At 34.8% G+C, this 12473-nt stretch overlaps 1 protein-coding gene across 1 annotated transcript in view; it reads right to left on the bottom strand.

Annotated features, from left to right (window-relative positions):
* Positions 1-12473, bottom strand: part of LOC125657614 (uncharacterized) — a 72162-nt gene that overhangs the window by 51303 nt on the left and 8386 nt on the right. The window contains exon 2 of the mRNA XM_056148207.1: positions 2549-2720. Within this exon, the coding sequence (XP_056004182.1) occupies positions 2549-2720 (172 nt within the window). The remainder of the gene's footprint in view (positions 1-2548; positions 2721-12473) is intronic.

The following is a 12473-nucleotide window of genomic DNA, read 5'->3' as shown; positions in this document are numbered from 1 at the left end:
ACATGAACGGAAACGTCCACTAAAACCCATAAACCTATATTCAAAACTCGATTCCAATACAATCAGATTTAATATAAACAGCATCATATGGAACAGAGATATGATAGTTTTGATGTATTGTGTATTTATAAATAAGATACATTGTAACTTCAGCTTTAAAGACACTTGCTGAAACCAAATGTTTCTACCTTCTTTGAGGACTTTCAGTTTTTACAATTTTACCGTCTTTGACAAAATTCGGGTATGTTTTAAAGTTTCCGTTTTGTGTAGAGTATTTATTTATACTTGCTCACAAACATGATACACCTATAGCAAGAAGTTCGATTGTGTTCTTTATATCCATGAGCATCATTATTATAAATTGCACGCTTGGCACTATATTAACGAGTTCATCGCGGATTAGAGCGTTGAAGGTTAAGTCATTTAGGTCACTGTTCATTTATCTTCGCCTTTTATGTACTACAAAACACGCCCGAGTTTTGCATAATTATAGTCAATAGATGGATATATTATTATATTAAATGATTAACTGCGCAAAAGTAGCACAAATCAACATCCAATAAAAAAAACCTGCGCAATTACTTTGATAAATAATATTTTCTTTGTTGAAAAATTCCACTTCCAGGAATACATTCAGTACTTTGATTTTTAAAACGTCACCAGCATTAGCGGAAGTGCCACGCAATGGTATCTATACATGATACTGAGGGCCGTAATAAGGAGGGTTCTTTATCGTTTTAACATTACTTGGCGAAAGTACTGTCATTACCAATGTTAAACGCATTAGGTTTGGAGCGGCGCCGTGAACAAAACTGGAACCTATAGGTTGCGAACCCTAACTACTGAACCGATTATAGCCACCCACAATACGTTCATTGATATGGTTAATAAACTTATTGGGTGTCAAATTAAATTTAATTTAGTAAACAAAATTAATGGTTTCGATCATTTAAATACAACTTAATCATTTGTACCTTAACCCAAAGCCCGTCGAAAACAATTTCAAAGTGGCAAAACGAAAGACCATTTTTATTCATTTTCTATGTGAATTTTAAACAATTTCGAGACTGCGGACTTAGATGAAAAATGTTCCGACTCAAGTATGATTTCCTCTTTGCCGCCCTATACTTTTAGTGATCAACGTGTTCAGACATTTACAAATCTTCCTTGACCAATTTGAAAAATACAGTCATTATCTCAATAAAATCCATAGTTGATGTTCATTGAACTTGGTTCACTTAAAAAAAGGTAGCTCCTGAGCTTTTGAACACAACTGCGCAGGATGCTACAACTTCGTATTTACTGATTCAATACTGATCCCATTGGTGCAAACATATTAAACATCTATTACTGCACCCTATCCAGTTGAATAAATTTGTGCAAATTCAAATTTTGAAAGTGTATTGCAGGTACACTGTACTATATTTTGTGGCGGAAGGATTGATTAATCGAAATGTTCTTAAAATGCGTGATATTACAATTTCTGTTTCATCCAATGTATCTTCCATTTCTTTACTCCTATACGTATATTTCAGTTTCGTAAATTATGATACAAGTAGTTGTCTCGAGACTTGGAACTAGTTCAAATGATGAAAGGTGAATATAACGAACAGTGATCAATCTCATAACTCCTATAAGCAGAGCGTTGGACAAACAAGGATCCTTGGATATACCAGAGGTAGGACCAGGTGCCTAGGAGGAGTAAGCATCCCCTGTCCATTGGTCACACACGCCGTGAGCCCTATATTAATAAATTTCGTTGATATGTTTTTCCAAACAGAACACCGATTCTTAAAAAATTGACTTAGTCGAAACTTTGTATAAAACTTCAGTATTTTCGCCAAGAATTTAGAAATGTTATCTCTACCCCCCCCCCCACCCCCACCCCCACCGTTTTATAGTTTCATTTTAAATTTTAACACAAGGCCTTGAAAATTATGTGAAATTGTAGAAATTGACATCATAATATGTCCTTTTAAACTCTCACATTTGATAATCATAAATTGTTCGTATATCATGTACAAAAAGGTAATTATGCATTATTACTAAACGTAGCATTAATTTTTTTATCTATATTGTTAGAAGACATGAGTATATATCTATTGAATGTAATGATTAATTTGTGTTGCTTATATATGTTGTGTTGACACTAACAATAAATCAAGTATATTTGATTAGATGAGTACATACATGTACATGTATCTATTGAATGTTATGATTAATTTGTGTTGCTTATGTTGTGTTGACACTAACAACAAATCAAGCATATTTAATTCTATCTTGAGTCAATTTTAAGTGCAAAAAAGTCATGTTTAGAACACTGTAGCTCAATAACAAACATTGCGACCCCAGTTTTTCTGTTTAATATCCTAATTCTCCTTCCATGTAGAAATCAAAAGTACACTTCCCCAAAAATTATATCATTCCAAATCTCAGGTGCGAACCTTTTTAAACACTCATTTATGAATAAGTTGATAATCAAGAGATTTAACGGACAGACGGTGACCGCAGAAAGGATGCCACTTTTTCTGGGCCCCTAATAACGTACATGTTTATGCCCTGTTGCAAAAAAAGATGCGTCAAGGAGTCCAATTTCCCCTGGCTGTCCAGCGTCAGCATATTTAGTCCTCGTTGTTCACAAAGGTTTTTAGCCTCGTTCCAAGTCACCATCTGATCATACACTGTGATGTCGTTAAGCTTCAATAACTGACTTGAAATTTCTGAAAATATAATTATGTTCTTTTATATAGTTCATTGTAGTACCAACCTCGTATACAGCTAAGAGAGTCCCGTGGGGATCAGGGTTAGAATAGGTCCTCAGTACCCCCTTGCTTGTCATAAAAGGCGACTAAATGGGGTGGTCCTTCGGATGAGACCGCAAAAACCGAGGTCCCGTGTCACGATAAAGATCCCTCTCTGCTCAAAGGCCGTAAGCGCCGAGCATAGGCCTAAATTTTGCAGCCCTTCGCCAGTAATGGTGACGTCTCCATATGAGTGAAATATTCTCGAAAGGGACGTAAAACAATATTCAATCAATCATTACAGCTAAGAGACCATTCGTCAGAGCAAAGGTTCAAAGGAGCCTTTCTTGCATACGTTTTATCGGACACCAACGAACAGGTAGTAAAAAAAATTACAATTATTGCACACATACATGTACATCAATCGGATCACGAGCTCGTCCTTTTCCGTAACCGGTAAGAAGACTCGGACGTGGATCGGCGCAAGAATTGCATCAAACCGATGCATTTCTTCGCCAGAAGCGCGACTGTGGATGAGGTTAGAAGGCCAGAACCGAATCCCTGTATAATGTATTGTTTAGATTTTCACCACAATTTCAGTTTTGGTACATGTATCATTAACGTCCTATTCACTCTTAATACATAAACATATAAGTGGAAATTGATAGTGGCACAATACCTTAGATGTGTATGATATATCTTAGATGCATTTGAAGGCCCATAGTGTAACGTACGACTGTGACGTCATAGTTACGTTTATGTATACGTAGCAACCAACTCTGATGGCGTCGATCCACATACGAGGTTCATTTGCGGTTACGGAAATAGCCGAGTAGTTACGATTGACATGTACATATGTCGATTCTATGTGAAACTGCAGAACTGAAGCTACGCAGCCGTCGTAAAAACCGATGTTCTGCGGACAGTTATGAAATCAAACGTTCTGCGCGCAGTTGTAAAACCAACGTTCTGCGCAGTAATAAAAACAGATGGTCAACACATAGTTATGAAAAAACGACTTTCAACGCATAGTTACAACAAGAGTACCAAAAACGGTACATAGTATGCCTGTGAAGTATAGATGTATATATGGTGTTTGTTTGAAACCATGATTTGTAGACCAGCTTCAGGTAGTATCAGCCATCATCAGGCTGTGACGTAATTCCTTCAATCATATTAATAAAAGGTTCTAGTTTAAAACTGTGACAAGGCAGACTGGGAAACCATGAGTTCTGTGTGTAAATATTTTCCCACATTTGACAAAGTTCAACAACCTGTTAAAACGTGTATTTTAAACATCAACGAAAATCAAAAATTATTGTGAATAGCAAATCCATGCACTATACACATCTTCCAAGTTATTTACATAGGCCCTATAGCTTCAAAACTGTGAGGTTTTAAAAGGACAAAGCATGTCCTTTATTTAATATATTTAAAACGACTTAGTTCAGCAACCTGTAATTTTCTCAAAATGGAAGAAAATTAAAATAATAAGGTCCTCACTTGAAAACTGTGGAAGGAGTTAGACAAATCATGTACTTTCTATGAAAGGCGAAGATAACGAACAGTGATCAATCTCATAACTCCTATAAGTAATACAAAGTAGATAGTTGGGCAAACACGGACCCCTGGACACACCAGAGGTGGGATCAGTTCCTTAGGAGGAGTAAGCATCCCCTATATAATATTTCCTCAAATCGGACTAAATTCAAAAACTTATAATCTTCTCAAAAAATGAAGCAAATTAAAATCATTGTACCATGCACACCTTTAATACACATGCACTCTGTGAAATAATAAGGTTTTCATTTGAAAACTGTAGGTGGAGTTAGGCAGACAAAGCATGTACTCTGTATGTAATATTTCCTCAAAATTGACTACCAGCCTTGTAATTTTCTAAAACATTTAAAGAAAATAAAAATCCCTGCCCTATGCACATCTTCAATACCAATACAAACATTTTGTAGAAAAGGTCCTCACTTGCAAATTGTAGGAGTTAGCCGGACAAATTATGCACCCTCCATATAAAGTTTTGATTTTCAATTAAAGGGGCAAAACTCCTGCAAGAGAGATTGAAATGGATCAAAATTGCAACATGATCTAGAGTGAGTCACATGTCATATAAGAGATACATAGCAAGTTTCAGCTTGATATGTTACAGAGAACAGAATTATTACAAGAGTGCGAACTCTTTTACTACATGGAGTATTGGTAATAATGCATATATGTATTAAACTAACGAATACCCATACATTTATAACCCATTTTATTCATTTTAGTGAAGAAAAACGATTTCCATTCGCACCTCATTCAATCATTTATGTACGTGTAATCTCGATCCCGATCTACTCTACGTTACGTGAGAATAAATATCGTATCTACATGTATTTATGATTTGGCTTGTGGATATTCTATTACAAATATTTGACTAAACCTAACAGTTTTGTTCATAACTGATATATTAAATTATCTAACAAAATATGTATATATAAATTTTTCCTGCTGTACAGCATCTACCTTATCTTCGTGGTCTTTGGTGATCAGGTCTTCCAACAGTCTGGTGTAATTACCATGGGCACGAATTGTGCTCCTTTGTTAGCTGACCTGTTTCTATATTCATATGAAGCCGAATTTATTAAAAAACTTCTACGTGAGAAGAAAAAATCTCTCGCTGTGGCCTTCAATTCGACATTTAGATATATCGATGACGTTTTGTCTATTAACAATAATAACTTTCATTCCTATGTTGATTTGATATATCCATGTGAGCTCGAAATGAAGGACACCACAGAGACGTCCACTTCTGCTTCATACTTAGATATTTTATTGAAAGTAGACATTAACGGCAAACTGACAATTCAACTGTATGATAAACGGGATGATTTCAGCTTCTCCATCGTTAACTTCCCATATTTATGTAGCAATATTCCATTATCACCTGCATATGGTGTTTACATATCTCAACTGATTCGATATGCAAGAGCTTGTTCTGCGTATAGTCAGTTTTTAAATCGAGGTAAGCTACTGACAAACAAGTTGATGGTACAGGCGTTTCAACAGTCTCGATTGAAGTCAGCATTTCGCAAATTGCATGGTCGTTATAAAGATCTAGTTCGTTAATACAACCTATCATTGGGTCAAATGCTGTCTGACGTGTTTCATACCGATTGTTAAGCCGTTCCTGGCACACTGATTTTGACTGCAGATAACTCCATTTACCTGATCAGGATATAGGGCTCACGGCGGGTGTGACCAGTCAACAGGGGATGCTTACTCCTCCTAGGCACCTGATCCCACCTCTGGTGTGTCCAGGGGTCCGTGTTTGCCCAAGTATCTATTTTGTATTGCTTATAGGAGTTATGAGATTGATCACTGTTCGTTATCTTCACCTTGCATGAGATTCTTTTGAAAAATATATAAAATATGAAACAATTCTATTATGCTCATAAATGACTCATAAGTGATAACTAAAAGTGCAACCCCGAAATGCACAATAAAGAGCAAACTATGTTTCAAAAACATTCAATACATAGGCCTACATGTCTGTTATATAACATCTGGGTTATCTCATACGTGCTACCCTTTATGTCAGTCGGTAGGTCAGTTATATGTACCTCATATACCTATACATATATATAATACAAGTTTATCAAACTGACCAAGTTGGAATTCAGCTGCTAAACAAAGATAAATGTTTTCTTCAAATTGTCATCACATGTACTATGCATGGCTTTCTGTGCTTGATCACCGATTCCCTCCCCCCTAATAATCGAAACCTAGTCTGGAAAAATATACTCAAATATTTGAATTAATTTTCATATTCAATAGTATTCGCATAGGTCACTGAGGCACTTTCGAAAATGCTAAAATCTATACAATGGCATTTTCTCATTATGCAAGGTGAAGATAACGAACAGTGATCAATCTCATAACTCCTACAAGCAATACAAAATAGACAGCCGGGCAAACACGGACCCCTGGACACATCAGAGGTGGGATCAGGTGCCTAGGAGGAGTAAGCATCCCCTGTTGACCGGTCACACCCGCCGTGAGCCCCATATCCTGATCAGGTAAACGGAGTTATCCGCAGTCAAATATTTTATAATATTTTCTTTTCAAACTTGTTACTGAAAATGCTAAGTCAAATATTATATTACTTGTCTACAATGCAGTATTAAATTTAATTCAATGTTTATTGATATCACCAAACATGTTGGTATACATCAAGCCAACATAAACAAAATGGACCAATAGTCATACTATGATAAATGAACAGATAACTAAAATAAATTAATTTCAAAATTTAAATTATTTGTGATTACAAGTTGGTATGTTATCATGGCACAGTGGTAGACTGCTTTACCTATTCTGCAATCTCTGTTAGGGGACCAGTCAAGTTCATTTATGGGATGTATGTCCACGCCCGTATAGGCTGTTTAAACAGTAGGCTAGTGTACATCCATTTCCGCGTGGGGTCACGTGTAATCAACATTCATCATTATTAGGCATAGGGTAGAAGATACTGAGCTATTTAATATTTTAAATAAAGTATTTCATCATTTAAATGATATAATTGCCCTCGGACTTTGAGGGCAAAAGCGTCTTTGCCTTCCCCAAACATTTTTTGTCGAATATTTAGATTTTGATCTCTCTCCCTCTCTCTCTCTTTTTTTGTAATTTTTTTTTTTTTTACCAAATTATAGTATTCATATCTTTGTAGAGTTTTTTTTCGTCAAGGTTTTCGCTCTCTCGACTACACCTAATTTTAGAATTTAGATTGTATTGGAAAGAAACAAAGAGGTTGAAAAACAACAACTAAACACATATGCATATTTTTATTCTGTTCAACCTAGAAAGGTTTTGCCGCTTCTATTATGTCGCGTTCTGGGTGGCAATTTCGCGGGAATTCCGTTTCGAAATATGTACACATATAATGATATGTAGATAAACTCACGCGCCAAACAGCGTTAATTTAGATAACCTAGGTCTTTTTTAACACCATCTAGCGTCAATTCAGTTTACGTCTGTAGGTTTTGAATCGGAGATGGTTGTTTTTGCAACGGAGTCTGTTGGTTTTATTTTAAACTGGTTTGTTTTTTTATTTCAGTATGTTTTTGAAAATTAATTGTTTGTTTTGCATTAACTTTTAAAAAAAAAAACATTTCCGCCGCCCATAGTACTTGCAATAGTAACATGAGCTAGATGTGAAATTTTCATTATTAGATATAATATATTATTAAACATAATATTATACACCGTAAGGCATGTCGATAGAACTTGATCAGAGAGGAAAGTTAGAAATTCTGAGATTTTCATGTGATCTGGGTTTCTGTTACAACTTATAATATTTTCTTTTCAAACTTGTTATTGAAAATGCTAAGCCAACTCGTATTTTGAGAGATCGAGATATTAAAAATTGAAATAGCCCTATATCATATTGTTACATTACCTTTGTCATCTCTCAGATTTTAATGACATGCTTGAGAAATAATTAGTAATAAATGTTGTGGGGAAAAAAATCAAAGATATTGAAAATTTGAGAAAAATATGGCATATATTGCTTGACTGAACTGATTGAAGTGTTTATTAAATATTCAGCACCTTTGTGGCAAATCATATGCATATGTAGCGAAGGAGCCTGTTCAAATAACAGCATAGACAAGTTTAAGATTTAACGAGGAATGTGAATGTTAAGGAAGTTAGATCCTGAGCTTTTGATCACAGCTGCGCAGAATGCTACAACTAAGTATTTACTGCTTCAATACTGATCCCATTTGTGCAAACATATTACATATATATTACTGAACCCTATCCAGTTGAAAAATGTGTTAATTAAAAATTTGAAAGGGTTTTGCAGGTACTATACTTTTTGGCGGAAGGATTGATTAATCAAAATGTTTTTAAAATGCATGATATTACATTTTCTGTTTCATCCAATATATCTTCTATCTTTATACTCCTATTCGTGTAGTTCATTTTTATAATTTATGATACAAGTAGTTGAGAATTGGAACTAGTGTTGTAATTTGTTAATTTTATTGATATATTTTTCCAAACAGAACACCGATTCTTAAAAACAATTAATTGAATTAATTTACTCGAAATTGTGTATAAAACTACAGTATTTTCGCCAATAATTTAAAAATTTGATGTCTAACTCCAACTTTTTAAAGTCTCATTTTGAATTTTAAGACAAAAACTTTAGAATTATGTGAAATTTTAGAAATTGACATTTCTCCTAATAAGTCCTTTTAAACTCTCACATTTGATATCATGAATTGTTTCGTATATCAAGTGTAGAAAGGACAATATTTGTTTCTATTACTCATATTAAACTTCTTTTTATCTGTATTGTTAGAAGACATGATTATGTATCTATTCTGACTGATTTGTGTTGCTATTTAACTAAGTACATCTTGAGTCAATTTTAAGTTCAAAAAGGTCATGTTTAGAACACTGTAGCTCAATAACAAGTATTGTGATCCCAGTTTTTCTTCTTTTTTTTAATTTCCTAATTCTCCTTCAATGTAGAAATCAAAAATACACTTCCCAAAAAATTGACATTTCTCCAAATCTCAGGTGCGATCCTCTTTAAGCTCATTATTTTGAGGAGAGTTTTTAGATATTTCAAGAATTTCTTGAAATACCACAATCTACTTGTTGCAATAAATGTGAGATTCAAAGTAGAAACTTGAACATATTTTGAGAAAAATGTTTAAACTTGGGAATTTGTGGTAAGTCTATGATATATAGAAAATATGACAAATTAAATTTGTACAAGATATCCTTCTTTGATGTGACTAAAATCATGACATGAGAAAATAGTACAGCTTTGTTTTTTAAAAAAATGCGAGAAATTGTGATATACACGTGTTGATGAGTACAGTGTACTTGTGTACATTATAACATTGTTGTAAAATGATAGTTTTTTAAGCAATCACGTTCCTCATTTAAATATTGTGATAGTATTATTAGGCGTTTTTTCGAGGCTTTAGTCTACATGACCCCTATATGTTTTGGTTACACGACAAAGAGATAGCGTCACTCGAGCATTTTTACATTGTATACAGCAGAAAGTACTTGCCAAATTATTAACCCACCCACCTTCCCCGAGGCTCACCGAGGTGTGACATTTGTTGTTCGCTGGGTATTTTGTTTCCGAACGCCAACTTATGGTTGTACGGTATAGGACATTTTACTTTTGAAGGCAAACGTTATGGTTGTACTGTATATATGTTTTTACACTTTGTTCTCTTTTTAAAATGTTTTCAGTATTTCGTTTTATATCAGGGGAAATCATTAGGCAACGTTATTTAGTAACAATGTATGATATATTTCTGGGTGATCTCCCCTTTTTACAGTGCCATTTATATGTTTACATTAATTTGTTTAATATCCGGGGAGATCACTACGCAATTTTAATTAGTACCAATGTATCTCATTCTGCTTTTGGATGTTGTTGGTATATCCCCCCGCACTTGGAACATGAACTGTACAACTTTCATGTTAACCACTGTTGTTGATAAGCTGCATTCACTTTTAAAGTTATCAATTTGCTCTTTCGCCAAACGCTCGACATTTAGATGTGAGAATCACGGGTCTTTCGGATATGAGCTTAAAAACGGAAGTCCCGTATCACGGCAGGTGTTGACACGCTAAAGAACCCTCACTGCTACGGCCGTAAGCATATGTTTAAATTGGTGGTACAATACCTACGGCTGGTGACGTCGCAATATGAGTGAAAAATTATCGACGGGACGTAAAATAAACAACAACAAAAAAACAACAACAAAAAAAACAACCCATTAAACTAGGATACAGTAGTTAGTTATTTATTACATACAGTATGTATGTAATTGTTGTGAATGGTAGCCTCGAAAGTTTCCACTCTTCTATTGTATTTGCTCTGCCGTGCTTCAACAATTGAACGCTTTTAACTTCCGATAAGTAATGGTTATCTTCAAGCATCCGAGTAATATTCACATTATCAAATAGATGGGCGATCCTTCTTTCACGAGTGCGCGGAACGCACGAGTGAGAGAAGGACCGCCCATCTCTTTGATAATGTGAATTTTACTAGGATGCTAGAAGATGATCGACTTGTCACATATTTCAAAAGCTTCTCATTTTACATTTATTGAACCATACATTCAATACAATGGTAGATTCCCATATACCATCGTCGGACGATGCATATGTATATAAAATTTAATACGCTTTACCCGTAAAATAGCAAAATTAACTTAACGAAAACTGATTATCCCTGTCGGTATCAATCACATATTGGTGGCTTTATAAATAATTTTTCAGGAATTTAATTCTATACCTGTATTTGTACAAATGTTTTAAGAAAACATGTATAACACAAATATATATTAAAATAGGAAAAGGATTTAAGACTTGCATTAGCAAACGCTTTATAAAATGAGAATTAGAGAGAGAGAGAGAGAGAGAGAGAGAGAGAGAGAGAGAGAGAAAACTATTTAACATTATGGTACCTTCACACTCACGGATTTTTCTTACGGGATTCCACAAATCCGTAAAAGTACACGGATTGTTACGATACAGACACTTTAAAGAGCTGTTTAAAAACGTTTTGAGAGTATTTACGGGCCATTTACGATTTATTACGAGTTCTTGCGATGCATTTACGGCACACATTTACGATTTGTTCCGAGTGAATACGGATAAATACGAGCAATTTACGACATTTTACGAGCTTTTTAGAGATTGTTACAAGTATATTACGGTAATTTACGATTTCGCTTAGCTTTTACGTGTTATCACGACCTGTTAATGTGTTGATAATGTGTTGTTACGAATAGTTAGGAGTTAGTTACGATTGTTTACGTTTTGACTCAAAAGTGTTCGCAATTGGCTTTGTATCCTCATTCGACAACTGACATTACTTGTAACAGCATGTATGTATATTGTATGCAAGATGTGTAACTTCTTTGATGTCTTGATAACAACTGAAAGAAACTGTTAGATTTTGCGTCTTTTATACCTTTCCTTAATCTTAAAGTTTAAGTACGACTCGTAAAGTAATCGTGTCTGTAAGTAAAGTGCTCGTAATGACTCTGAACAATCCGTAAAGCGATTGTAACCCGACGTGAATGAAATCGTAAATATCACTTAGGCATTCGTAATAATCCGTAAACAACTCGTAAACTATCCGTAACATATCGTAAACTAACCGCAAAGATTCGTAAAAAAAAGTTTTTACGAGTGTTTTACGGATTCTTACGAGCAGTTTACGTGTTCTTGCGACCAGTTTACGATACTTACGGATTGTTACAAGTTATATACGGGTATTTACGGTAAATGAAATCCGTGGACAATCGTGATTTTTTTTTTACATGTCAAAAAATTTGCCCCTACTTTCACGGATCCTTACGAGTGTGTGCGAGTTGTGACGAGTTATTAACGGATGCCAACGAGTGATTTACGAATGCTTGCGATTGATTACGAGTCGGAGATCCGTAAGGACTCGTAAGAAAAATCCGTGAGTGTGAAGGTGGTATTACTGACTGGGAAAAAAACCCCGTCATAGGTATGTGTATATCTGTTACTTGTCACATACATGTATTTACAGTGATTTTCTTTAGTTGTTCAGGAATCATGTCTGGTTATTATCAACAGGGTCTTGTTATCGCATATGTGATAAAACGAGCTCCTCCCACCTTGTTATCGCATGGGCGGTACTAACACAATGGAAACAAGACAGGGATA

The sequence above is a fragment of the Ostrea edulis genome, chromosome 1, assembly GCF_947568905.1.
Source record: "Ostrea edulis chromosome 1, xbOstEdul1.1, whole genome shotgun sequence".
Classification (NCBI taxonomy): Eukaryota; Metazoa; Mollusca; class Bivalvia; order Ostreida; family Ostreidae; genus Ostrea; species Ostrea edulis.
This window is presented reverse-complemented; position numbering and strand designations above follow the sequence as displayed.